Raw genomic sequence first — 22,063 nt, 5'->3', positions numbered from 1 at the left:
AAGCCATCTTAAGCTTTGGATATGTTTCTTTCCATCATATTCCTATAAAACAGATGAATACTAACATCTGTTGATTTGTGATTTAGATCTGTATGTGTGCAGAATTTTGGATGTGAAAAATTATCAACAAGTTTTAGTATAGTGCTATAGAAAAATTGTTTGGTTTTGAAATTTCTTCCAAAAGTATGACACAATTTCCATCTGGAAACAGCAATTTTTTTCCCTCTGTTCTTTGCTTCTGCAAATATTTCTTTGACTTGCAAATTTTCCAAATAACTATAAGCAAACAATAAAAGGAATGGTGATAGTTATACAACAAAGCTAGTATTTAGGTTATTTCCGTTTCCTAAAATCCTGTGTGTCAGTGCTATGGTGTATATGCAGATAGAATAGCAGCAGAACAAAAGCAAATGTGAAGATAGCTTTTTAAGTACTAAGAGATTATACACAAGCTCTAATAAAGAATATTACTATTATATAACAATAAAGTATTTAATAGCTCTTACTAGCTATTAAGTTTACTAGCTTAACACTGACTCTAAAAAGGTCCTCTCTTTTAATGGAAGAAAAAAGAAGACCCATCAAAATTTTATTTCTACCTCTGTGTCAAGAAATCCAGTTGTACTCAGTAGTCTTTTTTCTTCAAGCACTATTGTAGCAGAATTAATAGCCCAATCTTTTACTAAATCTTTCTGGCTTTCGTTGATAACAGGCCTATTATAATCCTGGCTGTCATCCACTCCAAAAACCTGAAAACAAAACAAATCATCATACATTAACTGAAAGCCTCCTTTGTAGTGTTCAATGGGAATGTATAGGTACTGTCACTAACATAAAGTGAGCACTTATAATGTTGTTGTTTTTTTAAAAAAAACATTTCACTGTTGTGATACAACATTTTATGAAATGATTTACTATTCAAAGTAGAACTGATGTGTTATAATTCTAGAGATTCAAAATAATTGTTAATATTTTCTTTGAATTAAATCAAAATATATTAGGAGCCTTCCTTTAATACAAGAAGACTTTCTTGCCTCTGCTGCAATTTCCAGAATACTTTCTAAATCTAGTGAAATGGATTAGAGAACTCCTGAAAATGTTTTTGTTTTTTTTAGGTTTTGTGATGGCTTGTTGCAGAAGGATGGAGAAATTGCTTCTAGTGACAGAAACATACCATTGGATTGCACCCATAAACCAGTCTCCTCTATGAATGCTGTAATTTTAAACAATATAAGAATTACATCTGAAAAGTTTTAAGTAATCCTTTTGTGCCTCATGTACTGAAACTTTTGATTTGTGTGTAATGTATATCATGTATTTATTATTGTATGGATTAAATGATATATTCTGTTATGAAAGAGATGGACCATAAAAACTAGACATATTTCTGTTCTTGCTCCTTTAACTCTAGGTAAATGTATGTATGCTTGGCATAAATGTATTAAGTCCAAGAAACCCAGTGTGTAAATTTTGCAATAACAATGAAATTACTGAAAAACAGCATTTAGTGCTACTGTTCCAAAATATATTTTTATGTGGCACTGAAATTATCTGGCAAGAATTAGATCTGAAAAGTATCTTCTTCTATACAGGGATTAAAAAATACCAGATTTTAAAATTTCATGCAAATTTAAATGTCTTTAGAAAAACATGTCTTTAGAAAAACTCTATAAAATATATATCATATTTAAATATTTATTGTAATCCTTTTTCATTGTTACCTTTTTTTTAAAAAAGTCATGTTGTTTGATTTCTTTTGTTTGTGTGTTTCTTATGTGAACCATCTGTTAAAATCTGAAAGCTGTGACTTTATACAAGCTTTCACCTTGGATAAAATCCTCTACATAAGGAGATGCCATACATTTGATGAAAAGTATATGTTATCATACATTTATACTGTAGTAATAACAGATAACAGTGTTAGAAGGGACCTTGGAGGTCTTTTAGTCCAAGCTCAAGCAGGAAACTCTATGTAGTACCATTTCAGACAAATGGTTGTGCCACAATGCTCTTCTTTTTATCTGTCATCCTGAGGAAGAACTTAAACCATCTTGAGTATTATTAGAATCCAAACAGAAAATCATTTTTTCCTCCCTGAAGTCTGTTTCAATGGAGATCAGCTTAAAATTCTCCACATTTAATATGTGCAAATTGTATCAACTACTTACTCCAACCTATTAAATACTCTCTTTTCCACAGCATATTTATAAATATTTGCTTTACCACAGAAGACACTGATAGTCTTCTTAAACGCTGTGCCATAATCCACCACACTGTATTAGTTCCAAACACACAAGGGATTCAGAATCAAAGGGAAGTATAAAAATTATTTGGTATAGCATGGGGACCCATAATTCAAAATATTAAAAAAGATATTGGAATGCTATTTCTGAGCATTCTTAAAATTTGGATCTCATGCTCAATGTTGAAAGTGTGGATTTTTCATGTGTGTGTGCGTGTATGTGTATGTACATACACATACACACACGTAGTCCTCGAGTTACAACAATTTGTTTAGTGACCTTTCAAAGTTGCAACATCACTGAAAAAAGTGACTTATGACTGTTTCTCACACTTACAACCATTACAGCATCCCCATTGTCATGTGATGAAAATTCAGACACTTGGCAACTGATTCATATTTATGATGGTCCCAGGGTCATGTGATTGCCTTTTGTGACCTTCTGACAACCAGTCAATGGGGAAGCCAGATTCACTTAACAAAGATGTTACTAATTTAACAAATGCAATGTTTCACTTAACAACTGTAGCAAGAAAGGTCATAAGATGGGGCAAAACTCACTTAACAAATTTCTCACTTAGCAACAGAAATTACGGGTTCAATTGTGGTTGTAACTTGAGGACTACTTGCATAGTAAAATCTTGCTATTTGCCAATAAAGCGCCATTGCATTTACATACAGCATATGTTCTGGTATCATATGGAAAAGATCTCTGTATAAATATGCCACATGAAATTTGGGGATCCTGAAGATTGAGATTTTGTGAAGAAAAAAATAGCAATATATTTCTCCACATTATACATACATTTTCTAGAACTAGGGTGCTTAACACTTCATAAGGATACACTTATACAAACATTATAGATATATTTACTAATTAGAAATGAAGTTATATCACTATCTATAGCTGTTTTCAGTTCTATCTCTGCTTGAGACCTTCAAAAGAACCAGAACTTTATCATTTCTATTAAAAAATACTCCCCAAAGTCAAATTTGAGTCTTTCTTAACAGTATGGAAATGGTTTGACATAATCTTCTGGGATTTTTTGTTTAATGTTTATTTTTTTTCCTTAATACACACTACGGCCGGGGGCTTCCCATTTAAGTACTAAGAAAGCCTGACTGTATTTATTTTTCTGCGCATAATAAATGATTTTGTTAATAAAGTACCTTGATGTAAAGTCATTCCATTGCACAAGATAAACATGCATGTAAACATTATACTGTTACTGAATTTTAAAATTAACAGAAAACCAATGACATGGTTTAGATTAAAAGAGCGACTTAATTTAATAATATAATAGGATATTATTCCTTCCTGGGGGAAGCTGCCTCACTTCAGCATTAATGACTTATAGCTGCCTGGTAAGCTTTCCTTTTTAGGCCTGGATTTTAGTAAGTTGCTCTTTATCTGACTATACTAAACTGTTATTTTTATTTTTCCATTCTTAATATTTGGGAGTTCTTTTTTTACTTTGTTGTTGTTGTTGTTGTGATAATTACCTGACAATAGTCAAGACGGAAACAATGGTTTCTTCCTATATTTTCAACAATTTCTCATTAATACAAAAGTATAATGCCAAGTCAGATCTGACATACCTACAATCTACAATTGACAACTGCAGCTGAAATGCATCCTGGGGATCTCTGCTCTTCCCAATAACTAACTTCAATAACTAGTCCTCAGATTATGGTGGCAATTGGGATCAGGATTGCTGATGTTAAGTGATGTAGTTATGAAGCGTAATGTCAAGTGATTGCACTGCTTAGCAACAACAATCCTCGTAGTACCAGTAGCCGTTGTAGCCTGAAGATGCACAGGTCTTTCCCAGGAAACCAAAGTTGTGGAAGTTCCAAGTAAGTGCCAGGAGAGTTCACATGTAACTTAAAATGGGGGAGTCCCTGGTAAAGAGTATGAGTTAATAATAATAATAACAACAACAATTAAATATTCAGCCTGTATACTGAAGTTATTGTGAGGAAGCTGGAAAATCAGAGTAAAGATTGATCTTTGATAAGCTATGCTGACAACACAATTATTCTCTAAAAAAAAAACAAAGAAAGCGTGAAATATCTGATCAAAACCTTTAAAGACAAAAGTTAGAGATTTGGCCTCTTCTTGAAGATCAAAAACACCATACTCAAGTCCATTGCAAGCAAATGTCAAAATAACAATTGATGAATGTCAAAATTGGAATTGACGGTGAAAAGACTGAATACATTAGAATTGACAGTGAAGAGATTGAATATATGCAAGACTGCATTCCCTTCTTAGGATTGATCAAAGCAGTGAAGGCAATTCAGTAAGTAACTTATTGATTGATCAAAGCAGTGAAGGCAGTCCAGAAATAAAGCATTGAATTGCCCTGGATCACACAGCAGTGATGAACATGAATTGCGTATGGAAAAGCAAAAACATCAGTTTGGCCACTAAACTGTGGCTAGACATTAAAGCTAACACCAGCCAAAGCATAAAATAATTAAAAGAAGCCATACAAGATTGAGAAAATGAGGAGGAAAGTGATGCATAGAATCGCCAAGAATTGGACTTGATTGAACATCATGATCAATAGGACCACTAAAAACGAGTGCATTACAAACCACTTTTTTCAAAGGAAGTGCTCAGCCCTAATTGTGAATAATTTAAAGACCTATCTTGAGGATGGGACCTGGTCTTTATATGAGATTCATGACAGAGCACTGTTCTTGAAATTAAACAGATTTGTTTTTAGAGGCTAGACACATGACTTGTCTGGGCACCAGATGCATATTAATTTCATAAAAGTGGGATAGAATAGATATTATTTCAGGATTTATGTCTATATATCTAAATATATGTATTTTACATAGTTATTATTTATGTATTAAACAGATTTATGTGGCTGTTCATCCTAAAGGGTGGTGAAAAAGTGATAAAATATAATACCCTTTAAGAAAATTACTTGGGGCTTCTTAAAAATTTCTCTCTCAATATAAATACACATGTGCTAGGCTCCATCAGCATTCTGGGTTTAATGCTGGGGGGGAAAGGCAGGTCTTCGTGGCCTTCTAGAACAGGGGTCTCCAACCATGGCAACTTTAAGACTTGTGGCCTTCAACTCCCAGAGTTCTCTGGCTAAGGAACTTTGGGCGCTGAAGTCCACAAGTCTTAAAGTTGCCAAGGTTGGAGATCCCGGTTCTAGAAGGTCAGCAGAGTTGGGCCATTTAACATTGGGAAAAATTATTCCATAAGGCAGGTAACATGACAGAGAAGGCATGAATCCAAATAGTGACCATGTGACTATGTTTCACTGAAGGGATCCAGAGCAGTGTTCGCCAACCAGTGGGCCGCGAGAAAATTTTGGTGGGCTGCAGAGAAATGTCTCCCCAAAGCACCCCCCCAAAGCCCACCCACCTGCTGGCTCCCACCCTTCGGCCGAGCGCAAACCTGCAAAAAGCAGCACAGCCCTTGCTGGGCAGGACGAGGTAATGGTGCTATTGCAGCAAGAGGGGGCTGGCAGCACAGGCGGGCTGAAGCAGCAATGGAGATGGCCGAAAGGTGCAGGAATGCTGCTCTACTTGGATTTGCGCAGCACTTCCGTACCTTTCAGCTTGCCTCTCCTGGCCTGGGCTCTTCCTCGATGGCCATGGGCTGTAGGGATGGCCCAGGGCAAGAACAGTACTGGCTGGTGGTGGTGGGAGGGGCAGGAGGGGGCAAGTCTGTGCTCACCATCCAGTTCAGAGGTCCAGAATGGGGCATTGGTGTCAGTTTTCTCGTTCCTCTTGGGGCTCTGCTCTGCTGCCCCCCCCCACGGCCCAAGCCATCGCTGCCCGGGGAAAGCACAGGAAAAACAAGCAGAAACATAGCTCTTGCTGGGGCGAAAGAGCTGAGATTGAGGAAGGCACAGACAAGAGAAGACGAAAACTACTGCCTTTGAAAAGTGCCACTTTCTGTTGCCTGTGCCTTCCGATCTCTGCTCTTTCGCCCCAGTGAGAGCTGTTTCTGCTTGCTTTCTTTTCCTGGGGGGGAGGCAGCAGAGATGTCAGGGCTGCTCTTCCCCCTCAGAGGATTGTGAAGAATTGCGAGCGAGCGCCGGAGAATGGCGTGTTGGAAAAGCCAACACGTTTCCAGCGTGCTCTCCTCTGTCCCAAAGTAAGATTGAGTGGAGGGAAGGGTAGGAGGGAAGGAGAAGCCTGGCTGGCTTTCCTTTGGCATGGGGCGGGGTGGGAGAGACCAAATGCCCAAACCAAAAGAACTCTGAGGAAGACGGGCTCCTAATAACCAACCTGTTTGTGCAGGCGAGAGCTCCAGCTTTTCTGGACTCGACACCCCCACCCTTCGGCCTCCACACAGGGAGGGACCCTTTTCTGCTTGGAAGCAACAGAAGAAATCTGGGCTTAAGCCTCGAAGAGTCCTCTTCCTACGTGGAAGCTGAAGGGAGGGTGTTGCCTGGTTATTAGGAGCCGTTGGCGATTCTGGCCACAGCCCTCCTTCCCTCCCCAACTAACTCCAGGCAGCCACACCTGGCAAAGGAGGGAGAGGTTTCCTCTGACTTGGGGAGATATGAGATGGCTCTGCTTTTCTTCCGTTTGAGGGAGACCAGTTCCTCCCCGTCCAGATCTTCCCAGCCTCCAGGCATCATGTGGCTTCTTAACTCCTCCCTCTTTCCCGCCCAAAGGATGAGGCCCCTCCTTTCCCTTCACTCTGCCCCACAGTTATGATTAAGCATTTACGATTTTGTTATAATTAAATAAGCATTTGTGTGTGTGTGTGTGTGTGTGTATAATAAAAATTATGTTTAATATTCAATTTATATTTAATATAAAAATAAAAATTTTATATTAAATATATTACTTTTTAAAAAAAAAATCGTATTAGTGGTCCTCGGGATTTAAAATTATGAGTTTGGTGGTCCTTGAGGTTGAAAAGGTTGGCGACCCCTGATCCAGAGCATGCCTCTCCTGAATTGTTTTATGAAGCTCTGAAATTTCTGTTATGTACTTATTATTATTAACACTAATTACTATTACAAATTTTGGTAATTTTGGATCAGATTCAGTTGAGAATGAACATGATGAAAATATGCAGGATTTAATAAAGTATATAACCATGACTATGTTATCATATATAATAAGCATCCTCTTACTGGTTTAATAGCAAATATACAATGGGAATATGGAACTAAAGAAACATTCTCTTTACATTATTAAATACACAATGAGTAATCGTATCTGTATAAGAGGAATTCACAGTAGCAAATATCACCTGAATAACTGAAATATTTACAAAAATAATATAAATCTAAATGTAAAGAATATTACAGCATTAATTTAAAACATGGCATTTAAACTGGGATTGCAAAAAGAGACCATTGTCATTAAAGACACATTTAACCTTTGTGAGATTCTTGCAAAAGGAACAATGAGGGTTGATTATATAATTTGTCAGAACAATCAGCACAAATCTATAAAAATGGGTGGAATTAGGTCACACAACAATGCTAGAGAAAAATGAATAAAAATAATTGTAAACAGTAACAAAATAACATACGTACAATAATATAAATATGTAAAATATGAGTAACAGAAGTAGAAAACCAAAACATTTATTGTAATTCAATTTATAAAATAGGAACATACACATCTACTAATATTAAACATGGTATTTATCAAGTCAAGCAGTACCAGTTACTTATAAACACTAAGGATCAGAGCAGATTTCTTCTGCGCTGAACATGAGGAAACGTATGGATCTGTCATTCAAGGACAATTACATAAGTGTTTTTTTAATATGTCAGTGAATTTTAACCTTCCAGCTAGTGGTCCCTCAAACAGTAAGCACAGACTAAGAAGTTGGATTGACTAATCAGCACACTTCCGCACAACACTGCAGTTGGGATTTGGAAGGTTTGCAACAGCCGTCTGCAATCTTCTGCAATCTCTGCTTACGCATTAAGCCTTTCGCAAGTGTGGGTATGTGGGCAAGTCTAAATCAGTCTTGAGTATGTACAGATTCTTCACCACTCTCTGTTTTAAGTGTACACACACAGCCAGCAGCCAATGCAAATAAATCTAAATACAATACAAAAATTGCCATAACAATTGAGACTGTTAGCCATGGTTATGAAAAATGAGAATTTAAACATTTGGTGTGCCCCCCAATACATTTTGGTGTGGAGGTGGGGGGCAGGTTGATGAAACTAATTCAAGTAACAACCAGTTTCTCGGGAGATTTAGAATCTGGCATGATTTTAACCTATGCACATGGGATCTGTTTGAAATAGGAAGCTATTCCAATGGGACACATATTATAAAACACCTTTCAGGTCAGACAATATAGGAGAACAGCAGTACAGGTAGTCCTCAGCTTACGACTACAATTGAGCCCACAATTTATGTTGTTAAGTGAGACATTTGTTAAGTGAGTTTTGCCCCATTTTATGACCTTTCTTGCCACAGTTGTTAAGTGAATCGTTGCAGTTATTAAGTTAGTAACACAGCTGTCAAGTATATCTGGCTTCCCCATTGACTTTGCTTGTCAGAAGGTGATCCCATGACCCTGAAACACTGCAATCATTATAAATATGAAACAGTGGCCAAGCATCTGAATTTTGATCAGGTGAACATGGGGATGCTGCAATGCTCGTAAGTGTGAAAAATGGTCATAAGTCACTTATTTCATCACTGTTGTAACTTTGAAGTCATTAAATGAACTTTGTAAGTCGAGGACTACCTGTATACTATAGATCAGGGGTATCAAAAGGCATGGGGGGTGCTTAGATCTGGCCCGCAGGGCCGCCCTGGAAACAGTGAAGGACCGGCCCATGGCGCCTCTGTCAACAAAAACAGAGTTTGGCAGGAAGCCGTCGCAGCCAAAAATGGAGCTTGGGAGCCCGTTTTCACAGGCAGAGTGCTCAGGCCATCACAAGAGCCCCCCAACATGAGTGATGTCATGCTGGCCATACCCACCGTGGTCACGCCCCACCCCGAGGTCAAATACAACCCTGATGCGGCCCTCACTGAAATCAAGTTTGACACCCCTGCTTTAGATGGATAACTTCACTATTGATATGGCTATTATTTCAAACCTTCTCTTTTAATCCAATTTGTACTTCCTGAGGAAGATATCCAGGAAAGATTTACCCCAGATACAGGAATTTTCACTGTTTTTTTCCACACTTTTACAAATCTAGTGCTAACTCCCTTCCTCAGCTGTCTTTTCCTGTGACTTTGGATACAGGAATCCTGTTACTAAGCCTCTTTCTTTATGATGCTATTGTTTCATCCCTTTTCAAGCTTTAAAATAAGATAACCAATCCCTTCCTCTTCCTCCATTTGTCAAATTGCTCTACTTTGTCCTCCACTCTCTTCCCATTTGTTGAGATCTGCTCTTTTTCTGTGTGTGCATGCTAGTTTTCTTTTTCCACTGTGATTCAACTCTTCCTTCCCTTGCCAATTTTCTCTGCCCAGCCCCCATTCTTCTTCTTTCTTCATCCCCTCAGTTCCTTTAAGGAAATGTTACAATGGGTCAGGTGTGGGTCCATGTAACATCTGTGCCCTGCTAATGCCAATAGGTACATAGCAGCCTGCCAATGATTTTAAATACAGGCAATGAGTTTGGCTGCCATCCTACTCCATCCTGCTTGGCAAATCCTTTAAAAATAGATAATGCCTCCAAGAGTGTGCTTTCAGGGTTGTCCCCGCCCACTACACTATAGAACTTGAAGCACTTTCACCAAGTGAAATCCAGAAGTTTGATCAGTTTCCCACTGAAATAATTTTTCTTAAAAAGTCATCTTTATTCTATTAATGCATGATATGACTAAACAATATATCAATGAAAAGTAGCCACAATTTCTTTCCTGTTTTTGCAAGGCCCTCATGGAACCTGTTCTTATCAAATGATACAAGGTAACTTTAAGCCTTTTAAATCTAATTTGCTAATAACTATGGCATAAACAAAATTTGTTTAAAAGATCAGTATCTATTTATTTATATCTGCATCAGTATCTTTGTATGTACTTACACAGAGAGAGAGAGAGAGGGAAGGAGAGAGGGGGAGAGAGAGAGAGAGAGAGAGAAGGAAAAGAAGAAGAGGAGGAGGAGGAGGAGGAGGAGGAGGAGGAGGAGACAGAGAGATATTTTGCTAGGACCCTCTTCTCTCCATCCCAAATTGTGCAATTCCCATTCTGACCTTGGTTCTCTCCTCATAGTGCACTAGACTGGGAGCATGCAATACTCCTAAGAACATACCAAACTGGCTATTGGAAAGGACTACTGTAAACCATGTTCCACAATGCAAGTGATAAAACCGACAAAAATAACTCAGAGCTGCAGGACTTCACTGCTATTGCACTGAATTTATTTTTCTAATAAGAAAAGAAAAAAAGTAATGTAGTACCTGCATGTGTCTCTCATTCTTGGTAGTAAAGCCAACAGAGAGTAAGAGCAAAACCGAGTTTCAAAGAAAACTACTTTCTTTCTTGTTCAAGTCTTATTTCTATCCTAGATCATCCAGATGCAGACTGAATTACACACAGAATTGAGACCATTTAGTGCATTTAAACTTTAAGGTTTATATATAAATGACCATATTAAGAAATGCAAACATGGAATAATTCACCAGAAATAGTAAAGATTAATGATTAAAAAATAGTGACTCAAACTGTTATGAGAATGACCTATGTTTCAGATAATAAAATGTTAAAGAATACTTGGTTTCTCAATTTGACATATATATATGAAATGCTCTCTTTACTGAAACACACACACACACACACACACATTTTTTTCAAGTACTGTATTTCTTAGAATGGTATTTAGAATTGTAGTATATTTTCCAAGCTCATTCATGTATACGTATGGCATTGTGAAATATTAGCTCCTTTGAAGTATTACATACTAGATTTGTAAAGTAAGTTGTAGCCTACTAGGATCCATAGAATTGCTGTAATGTCCATTCAGAAGGGGATTTTATTTCTAAGGATAGCAACCAGGAAATTATGATATAAGCATTACAGGAATTTAAAAACAACATGAACTATTCTGGTTGTCATAGTATTTATTTTTTTCTGTTTTCTTGATCATGAATAACATTTTCTACCACTATATTAAAAACTACAAATTTTAAATTTTATATCATTTATGGACTCTTTTTCTACAAAATGAAAAATCAGTAGTTATAATTAAAAACTGATCAGGTTCTTAAAGAATTGGTCCCCCCCCTCCAAAAAAAACACCTATGAATTCAAGTTCAGTCTTGAAAAAATTAACTCAAGCTCTGAACTAAAATAGAATCCAGATGGGATGAGTAATATGAAAACATAACCAAAATCATTCACAGCTCTTCCTTGTTTTCCAATTTAATGAGTTTCAAAAAGCTACGCAACCACTGTTACTATTAAAACCAAGAAGGAAGCTTTAGTGAAATATTGTCATAATCCAAATATTAGGAAGGAGAGTTCTATGCTGACCAAAAATATATTAGATTACCTAAGAGCAGATTTCCACTCATGTACTCACAAAGTTCTCCCTGCCAAGAAGAGAGAGAAAGATGAATTGCTATGTTCCCTCTTAATCTCCTTTAATCAACAGGAACTATGATTGATTTTCAATTCTCCCAACGAAAAAGAAGTCTTCTACTTGTAGAAATCATATTCTGGTTCCAACCCATTGGATCTGCATTAAATTCTCGATTATACTTAATAAAGGAAAATATCCACCTTCTTACAATAAGTAAAATAAAATGCATCTAAGTTAAAATCTAAGGACAATCAATGTAACAGTGTGACAATCACTTATATATCTATTATTATTTATAACTGATCATTTACAGCAAGGGTCTTCAAACCTGGCAAGTTTAAGACTTGTGGACTTCAACCCCAGGATTCCTGAGTAACATGTCTGGAGGAAGAATTCTGGGAGTTGAAGTCCACAAGTCTTAAAGCTGTCAAGTTTGAAGACCCATGATTTACAGCATGGGTATTTGTTCCCACATAAACTGACAACTATTGCTACATTGAAAAAACCTTTATAGCTTTCAAGTTTATGTTTTTAATATTTTCAGTATACAACAAGAAAAACAACAACAAATAGTCAAACAGCAATCTTTCACATTTCATTCCTAAACAGATATCTCTGATGTTAAAAAGCTTTTGCATGAACAGAGGATTTCATTATGCTTCTATATTATTGCTACATATTTTAATTTTTATAAAAAACTATCATGATCAGGCAATAGATGTACCAAAATTAGAAGTTTGAAGCAGTATTTTCAACAAACTGTAGCAACACTAATAATTTACAGCATCCCAGATACTGTATTTTCAACCTAAATATACTTAGAGAACCAGTATGTCGTAGTAGTAGAAGCACCGAGTTACAAAGTGGGAGACTGTGAGTTCTAGTCCTGCTTTAATCACAAAGCCAGTTGGGCGCCTTGGATCAATGCCTCTCTCTCAACCCTAGGAAAGAGACAACGGCAAACCACTTCCAAAAAATCCTGCAAAGAAAATTGCAGAGACTTGTCCAAGTAGTTGTAGGAGTCAACACTGACCCAATAAAACATAAAATACTTTTTAAAGTTGGCACAAAAGTGTGTTTGTTAACATGATAAAAAATTACTACCATTGCTGGTATGTTGTTAATGACTCTTAATTTTGAATTATAATTATTCTAAATTGATAAATATGTAGCATTTTAAAAAAATGTTTTAATTTATTTTTCGGAGCTCAACTTAGTTATTTCTGAAATGATTTAACTTAAAAGGAGCACACAAATAAGCAACATAGAAAAGTCTTGATTTATACAACTATACAAGTTGTTTAAAAATATTTAACTGTAAACTCAACACAAGGCAACTTATAAATCAGGCAATATTACCTTATTTCATTTCATTTGCTATGGAGGAAATAAAAAAACTTGACATAAATTCACATCAGTTCTGGAAAACAGATTTTAAAAAACAAGGCACATATTAAAGGCACTATTAAAGCAGTACATTAGGATTAAGCAAAACTGGAACTGTGTACTAGCAACAGCTTGGGAAAACACTGCACAACATAGTAACAGTTTTGCTTTGTGAGTAGTATCGTTCTGAAGAAAGGTATCACAACACCTTTAGTCCAATAACCACTACCATGGTTATTATCCTATCAAGTCCATCACAAATAACAGTTAATTAAAATAGCAAATATTTATACGACTTACCTTATCAATCATCTTGCGTGCTTCCATCTCCTCTGCGTTAGGATTTTCCAGTTCAATAGTGTAAGTACCTTTATCACTTTGGTCATCATCATCCTTTTCAAGATTCACGGGAACAAGCTGAGTTTTTAGCTTCTTCTCCATGTCCTCGTTTGGACTTGGTCTATGCCCCAGGCTTCCTGAACTTCTTAACAATGCACTTTGTAAGAAAGGTAGTACAGCAGAAGGCTCTTCTGATTTTTGCTTGAAAAGTTTTGCATGCACCGCCCTGTGCTGGGTGGAGTTGTTCTGTGCCGATGATGGGGGAGGTTTCACTTTTTCAGTTCTTGCAAGGGATGCTGGAGAAGGCGTTTCAGGGCACAAACCTCCTATATTTTGAGAAAAAGAATACGATCTCCTTTTCCGGGGATGGCCTTCATCAAAGAACTCAATCATAAAGGCAGTCTGACTTAAAACAGGTTGATCAGAATGTTTCTCTACATTCAGAGCTTTTGAATGTAATTTTTTCTGTTCAGTATAATGATGCTTTAAATGATCTTCAAGTGCAGCACATTTACTGTAGAACTTGTGTGCCCCAACATTTTCTGAATCACTCTGTGTTCCATCATCATGTTTATTTCCTGCAAAGACAAAGAAAAGAAAAATCCAGCTCTCTATATTCAGCATAATGTAAAAAGAGCATTCCAAAGTTCATACAAATACAGTATTTGGTTCTCTGTTAGACACTCAACAGTTCGTTAGTTAACAAGTCTTCAGGCTTCCCATAGCAACAACACCCTCATTCAGACTTGCTATACAATAATGGAGTCATTTGCCAGCTCACCAGCAAGTGTTTGAATTGCCTTATTCAAAAGACATTCAGTTCTTAACCAATCATGTTCTGATGAAATCTGAACACTATACTATGAGGGCACAAGAGATAATTTTCAATCAAAATATATTAACCCCTTGTTACAAATAACTCATGAACTAGGGAAGAAAACTTACTTCTAAATGTTCATGAAAAGTAGAAAGCAAAAAGGAATAACCAGTCTAGGTTTTACACCTGTTAATTATTTAATTTGCAGAAAACTTAGACCTATCCCTTCGGTTTACAAAATACATTCCTTCATTTGCATTAATACTGATAAAACTTAAGATTTTTTTTGCTTTAATTAAATAGTTCTTGTGAAAATTCACATAGAAACAAGAGATAAACACGATATTAATTTTTATATATCTGATTTTAAAATGCAATTTAGAATCACATGGAAAAATGTCTAAATGATCATAAAATATCTACCTGAATAAGTATAAAGCAACTATATAATATGGAAGTCTGTACAATAAAAAAAATGCCATGATGATCAACAAGAATTTCCCCTACATAAATTGAATAATTTCTCAAGGTTTCTTCATAAAGTTGATTGGCTGTAAAAATGTACTATTTTTCCCCTATAAAACCACAAAACACAGTTGTGATCTAGATACTGAGTAAGCTTTAATATTCTGTCTTGACCAGGAAAGACAAGCCCTGAATAACATGCTTTCATCTTCACAACAGTCTTTATAACAATTACTTTATAACAGTCAGTAATTGTTTCTTAGCCTCTTAGATGCATATTATCTAAGTCAACGCTGGAAGTACTGACAAAACATGGCTAGGGATTGCATACAAGATGTTCAATACTGTACATTACTGCAATGCATTCTACACTCAGCAGTACAATACCTTCTGATAACCCATCAGCATTAGATCACAACTTTTGAAGGGTACCTCCTCCAGAAATATCCTTAAACACAAGGTGTTTTTAAAAACAAAACAAAAATAAATTGTTCCACACTTCATAGGACCGTTGTTTGGGACCGCTCTACATTAGCAGTAAATACATTCTGATAACCCATCAAGCATTAGATCACAACATGTTGTTTGGAACCTGCCCATTAGCTTTATATTTATATTTTAACCATTATAATCATTACATCTACTTTTAGCTGAAAACATTTAGTTTGTTTCTTTTAGTTATGAATACAAAAATACCAAAAAATCCTACTTTCACTTGAATTCTATTATAAAACATTATTGGAAAATTATACCAGTTTATGTATACAGGTTTTAAAGGAAATGTTTATTTTGCAACTGTAATAATGTTTCCATTAACATTACAAGTTTTGACAAGCACAATGTTTTGGTCCTGGTACAATTTGTTATTAATCAAAATGCTTTGATTAAAAAGTCTTGATCTGTAAGAATCCCAACGAAGTGTAGTAACTGTATACAATTCTAGCAAGTATACTTACATTATGTGTTCAAGGCAAAAGAAATAAAGCTGAAATTATTTATTTTACCTTTCAGTCTCTTCAAGTAGACTGGAACATCACTCTTAATACTTTTTGAATCTTCTTCTGAGGCTTCCCACATCATTGTTGGGGGATTGTTTTGTGCTAACCAGTTTGCCACTTTACTTTCCGGTGCCATCATCACAGTTTGAAGCCCAGAGAGATCCTGAGCACCAGAAGGAGACTTCTTAGGCTTGGGACGCTGATCTGGAGTGAATTTTGTGACATGATCTTTGATGGTTACTTTTCCTGGGGTGCTGTTATCAAATTCAATAGTAAATGAAGCATGCCCCGCCCCTGCTATGTGTGTATCTTTTGTTGGGATCTCATGAATAGTACCCTCAGGTGTTTGTGAATGTTGCTGGGCTTCCTTTGTAGGGATTTCAAAATAACTTGGTTCCCTACAAAAAGGATAAGCTTCTTCTCCAGTTGCAGCTGCACACTGCTCCTCAGCTTGCTTGCCATCTGTGCTGCCTCCTATTAAGAAAAATAAAGAAATTGAATTCTCCAATATTGTGCAACCCAAGTCTTCAAGGAATTTCAGAATCAGTATGAAAGCCAGGTGAAAATTCTTGAAAAAGAAATATAAGTTTGTGCAGAAAGAATGAAAAACAGCTTCAGAACTGCAATTTTTCTTCACCTTGTTGGTATTTTAATTCTGGAGACATGCAATAAAACTAGCATGCCCAATTGCAAGTTCATGAGGAATCCAGAGAAAATTTGGAATCTGTTAGATTTATTGATGTCAAATGTTGCCTTCATTTACTGAAGTCAGAGGTGATATCAAAGAGATGATTTTTTAGAAAGTATTTCCAACTCCATGGCCAATATTGAAATCTAAGTATAGACTTAGCTTTAATGGATATTTTAAATATACCTAGTTATATTATATTTTAAAAATATTCCTGGAAAGATCAAGTAAATAAAGGAAGATGCAAAGATTTCAGAAATTTTTTGAAAATCCAAAATTTAAACTACAGAAGGGAAGTAAAGATCAATTTAAAATAAAATTTACTACAGCAGCAAAAAAACCCTACAACGTGTGGAACTGTACATTTCTTATTTTCTGATGAACAAAGAATGTAGTAGAAGAAGAAAGACTGTACATCCTGAATAAATGTTAAAACATTTGTGAAACATTATGCAATTAGCATAATAAGCTTGACAGCCATGTCAAGGATGTGACCAAAACCACAAGCAATGCTTCTGAAAAGAATATTGGATAGTAGGTTGAAACTGCTGAATTAAGATGCTTATAAAAAACAAAAAGAAAAATTTAAGATATTAATAACATTTTAGGAATTTTTCAATATGCTTATACTATGGATGAAATAATTATCCCATATCATGCAGAATTCATTTTAAAATGCTTAACAAAGCAAGCTGCAAGCAGATTCCATGATGTTGTTTAAAAATAATCACATTTAATTTATACAGAAAGGTTATTTAGAATAGCAACAGGAAACGGCTCTGTATCTATTTTTATAGTTGAAAAATAAATGACAGTAGTAATGAATTAGAAATAGCATACAGTATTGTATGATCATCAATCTAAAAGAAATCTTGTAGCTGAGGCTTCCACTACTTTACAGTAATGATAAAATGTTAAACTTTTATCTTATTTTGAAAGGTTATATTACATCCAGTTGAGACACACAGCTTTATGCACAATCTGTTAAGATTCAAAGCAGAAGAAAATGGAATGTACAATTTATTGTTTTTTGGGAAAGAGACAAATGCAGATCAATTAAAAGAAAATTTCAGTAATTTAATTGATCAAAAATGTGTTTTATTTATTTATTTTTTTGGGGGGAGAGAGAATATGCATTTATAAAATATTAATTTAATTAACCAACAAATCTAGCATGTTTATCTGTGTGTATGGACAAGATTGTCTTTATATCCAGTCCTATGTATTTACTATCTTTTTATAGATTAAAAAGGTTCACCTGGATAAGCAGAACCTTTTGATGTTGTTTAGGTAGCTGTTACCAAATTTGTTTTTTATGCTACAACTCCTCATACAGAATCCTGTTTTCTATAGCCCATGTAGAATACACCCTTGGATCAAAGTCAGTGGATTAAGTTCTGGTTATCAAAAGAATAGTGTCCATCAACTAAACAATTTTTCTTCTTGCCCATGTATTCACCAAATGTGTTCCACATGGTTGGAGGAACTTCTAGAGAGCTGAGATTTCTAAAGCTATGGGGGAGGAGAAATGAAGAGTAGAATAAATCTTGCTGAGTGAATTGAGGTCTTCCAGAATAACACTGAATATAAAGATTTTAAAGGATCATACTGTTCAGATTGATCTCCCAATAAGCTTTTTATAAAATCTCTCATTTTTTCTCTTCTTAAAGTGAAAACAGTTACTAGATATCTGGTGGTTAAATCCCTTTACCTCTGTAGCAAGTACTATACTGTGGCATGCAAAATGTTAAGGAGTTCTCTGCCAGGATATTGTACGTACAATGCAGCACTGATGCAGAACAAAATAGGTCAGTTGCTTGGTTAACACGCAGTGCAGAGCCGTCCATATAGCAAATGAATTGTATATGTATGAGAATAGCTAACTGCACATATGAATCCAAAACCAGAAACCAGGATTCTGGAAGTGAGAACAGCAAGCTTTTGTTTGAAATGGAAGAAAGCACAACACAGCAGGAAGCAATAAATGCTTAGGACAGACATGGAGCAGCATTAGTTAATAACAAGGTAGGAATGACAGGCGTAAAGAGCAAACTGGGTAAGGAAGTCAGGGACGGCTGATAGCAAAGACTGTGGAAGACCAAAAACTGAATTGAAGCATAGTGTTTCCTGTGACTGGATGGGATTTTGGACTTAGACAAATGAAAACCATTGTTTCTGTAAAAGAAAAGAATTCTATGTAGCAGGAACATGAAACTGAAGTTTTATGATATTTGTTAGCACAACAGATTGTTTCTATGTAGAGAGAAGCAGCCGTCCATACAAAGTAATGACAGCAAAGAATAATTCCTTTGATGGCCAAGTTATTTCCTACTTACTTTGTAACTTCGTTATAAATTTTATACCGTAAAACAAGCCACTTAAATTTACTAATCTAAATTGAGGGCCAATTAGGTATAGTGATTAAGGCACCAGGTTGGAAAACAGGAGGTTGAGTTCTAGTCCCACCTTAGGCAGAAAAGTTGGCTGAGTGATAATAGCCCACTATCATGGTGTAACCGGCTGGTAGAGAACGTGAGCACATGAGCAATTCTGGGCATCTCAAAGTGGCACGTGTAACACTTGTATGCCAGTTTGCTTCCAGGTCCAATTCAAGGTATTTATTATGATCTTTAAAGCCCTACAAGACATGGGACCATGTGGAACTGTCTTCTCCCCATTATATCAGTCTGTCCCACCCAGACAAGAAGAGAAAGTATGTTACAGACACCACCACTTAAAGAATTTCAACTGGTGGAGCCCAGGAAGAGAGCCTTCTCTGCCCTCTGCCCCAGAGGTGAGGCAGCCCCCACTCCCTTGGCTTTTTGGAACCATTTGAAGTCCTGGCTCTGCCAATTCATGTGAGGCTCGGAGAGAAGCATGCAACACTGGGGTTGGTTAGCGCCTTGAAGTCCCTCCCCCCCTTTAAATATTAATTGTTTTGTCCTTGTTTTCACTTTTATTGAAATATATTTGTATGGTATTAATGTTTTAAATTGTATACCAAGTCACTTTGCGAGTGACTGTCTCTAAATCTGACAAACAAATAAATGTTTGCTGCATTGTTTATAAAAGTAATAAAGGTGGGATAAAAAATATCTAAATAAATAAATCTTAAAATAAAGTTAGAAAGGTTGCTTTTATTATTAATTAAAACTTCCAAAATATTCCAAAATGTTAAGATTTACAATGCCTTTTAGCCAAAATTCTTCAGCATGTCAATAATAATTTCAAGTCTATGAACTAATCGAGGCTTAACTGCATAGCAGAGTTATTTCAATAACCAGAAGCTTTGAGAAATGTTAATGAAAAACTACTAATTAGTTAGGTTTTGTTGGCCCATTCCCTCTGAGAAGTTTTGGTTTATTATTTCCATTAAAGTTTACCTCAGAAGAGAAACCTGCAGTAAGTCTTAAAGTAGAGTTGTAGCCATCAAGCCCTTTCCTTTCCAAAGTACTTCAAGGTATTTTCTCTCATACTTGCTTTGTTGTTATTTCCCGCCCCCGCCTTTCCTTCCACAAAAGTCAGTTGGCATTCTAGGATCACCAAGTGTGTTCAATCCTCATTGCTCCATCTTTGCCCTTTTCCCTTACAACATTTTTGTATGTCGGTTTTTCTTGAATCTCCACACGTCTTTCTTATGCTTGTGAATGAAACAAATTTTGTAACATAAGGATTGGCACTTGGAGAAGAAATATTTACACAGAATGGCACAAATGTTTTTAAATGATGAGACATATTTGTTGGGGATGCTCTTTGGGGATAAGTATCCTCAAATGCTTATATTGAAGTTATATGATAGCAAATTCAAAGCTAAAATACCAGGACAATTGCTTTGTGATCGTTTTCAGACACAACCGAAGCACGTTTATAAATATTAAAATTAAGGAAGTAAAAAAAAATTTAGATATGGAAAAATTTACTAGCCTGGAATCTGCAGTGTCGTTTAAAATTACAAAAACCGGTGACAAGATGAAAAACTGATTTAAACATTAAAGGCTGTGCAAGCACCCAGGCAGTGTAATGGCAGAATTGTAGTAAAATCCAGGACATCTTTAGTCATTAAGAAACGTTGTGATCTCTCACATTTTTCAAAGGGTTTACTATCAAAGGAACTGAACCTTTAGAAAAGACATACTGCATTAATAATTGGTGTCCTATAGATTCTAGTTCCAATTTTATTTCAAAGCTTCACATTATTTACTGGGTTATATACAATGATAGTGTTTCTGATTGCTAAGATCAGATTTTTACAAACCTCCCATGCTTTCCTAAATACTCATGATGATATATTACTGAAAGTTGGGGGATCTTTGATAAAAGTAAATGTGCAATGGACAGCTGCAGAAATGACAAAATGAAGCAGAGGGAGAAGAAACAAATGAGGCATTTATGCCTATATATTTTTGAAAACTGAGTTATTTTAGTTCTTCAAATCTCTGTTTAATAACATTTTATGCAATCACTGTAAGCCCCAAAAGTTAAATAATAGTCAAATAAAACCAGTTTAAAATTTGTGTACAATATGGGCAGAAACAGAATTATTTATCTTTCTATAGACAATTTCAGAATTATTTTCCAGATCTAAAGGGCAAAATTTAATTTACACATCTTATTCAATGTCATAATCACACCAGTATTTTTTTGGAATTGTAGGAAAGGCCTGAGTCAACAACATGTATGATGAACTCAATGATGAATACATGAATGATGAAATCCACCATAACTTAAGTGTTCAGAACACACCACATGGGAAATCTTGATTATGAAGTGCCTATTTAACTGCCAATGGTAAATGAAAGCTTAAGCCTCTTAATAGGGTAAAGATAAACATATTGCCATATTTTTCTGCTTTCTTTTTGCAAGAGCACTAAATAGCAAGGTATTGACAAGTAAATGCCTGAACAATTCAATGGGAATTAAAAAGGAAGATTCAGGTAGTCCTTGACTTACAACAGTTCCTTTAGTGACCGCTACAATGTTAGAAGTTACAGTGAAACTGAAAAAAGTAACTTATGGGCATTTTTTTCACCCTTACAACTGCAGCATCCCCATGGTCACCTGATCAAAATTCAGACACTTGGCAACTGACTCATATGTATGATCACCTTTTGAGACATTCTGACAAGCAAAGTCAATGCGGAAGCCAGATTCACTTCACAACCATATTAGTAACTTAACAACTGCAGTGATTCACTTAACTGTGGCAAAAAAGGTCGTAAAAGGGGCAAAGCTCACTTAACAAATATCTCACTTAACAACAGACATTTGGGGGTCAATTGTGGTTGTAAGTCGAGGACTACCTGTAGTTTAAAAGTGAAAATAAACAGAGCAAAGTGCTTAATTATATACACCCTATATTATCAGCAAACACTTCATGAATATTTATAGTATGTTCTATAGTACAATAAAAATATTATTCTACCAAAAATAGTGTCTCTTGCATTTGATTAGAGCCAACTGTGCCTCCTCAGTAATATTTTTCCATCAAAGTTTTCAATTATGGTAGGTAGAAAAAAGTATTAAAATAATCTGATTATCTTAAGGCTATTAAAGCTAATTGTATCTAGTTGGTTTAGCAGCAAGTAATCTAGCATTTCAATCTTATTAAATCATGCCATACTACAGTA

At 35.7% G+C, this 22,063-nt stretch overlaps 1 protein-coding gene across 11 annotated transcripts in view; it reads right to left on the bottom strand.

Annotated features, from left to right (window-relative positions):
- The window catches only part of CEP170 (centrosomal protein 170), an 85,436-nt gene that overhangs the window by 30,268 nt on the left and 33,105 nt on the right, over positions 1-22,063 (bottom strand). For 8 of the 11 annotated variants that reach the window (XM_087967273.1, XM_087967265.1, XM_087967276.1 and 5 more), the window contains exons 8-10: positions 15,755-16,222; positions 13,430-14,046; positions 600-749 (exon numbers count right to left, since the gene is read on the bottom strand). In XM_087967273.1, the coding sequence (XP_087823399.1) occupies positions 600-749; positions 13,430-14,046; positions 15,755-16,222 (1,235 nt within the window). The remainder of the gene's footprint in view (positions 1-599; positions 750-13,429; positions 14,047-15,754; positions 16,223-22,063) is intronic. The other 3 variants (XM_087967304.1, XM_087967301.1, XM_087967312.1) reach the window with 1 other exon arrangement.

Source organism: Notechis scutatus, chromosome 1 (genome assembly GCF_049901735.1).
Source record: "Notechis scutatus isolate UNSWTSFEM ecotype Mainland chromosome 1, rNotScu1.2, whole genome shotgun sequence".
NCBI lineage: Eukaryota > Metazoa > Chordata > Lepidosauria > Squamata > Elapidae > Notechis > Notechis scutatus.
This window is presented reverse-complemented; position numbering and strand designations above follow the sequence as displayed.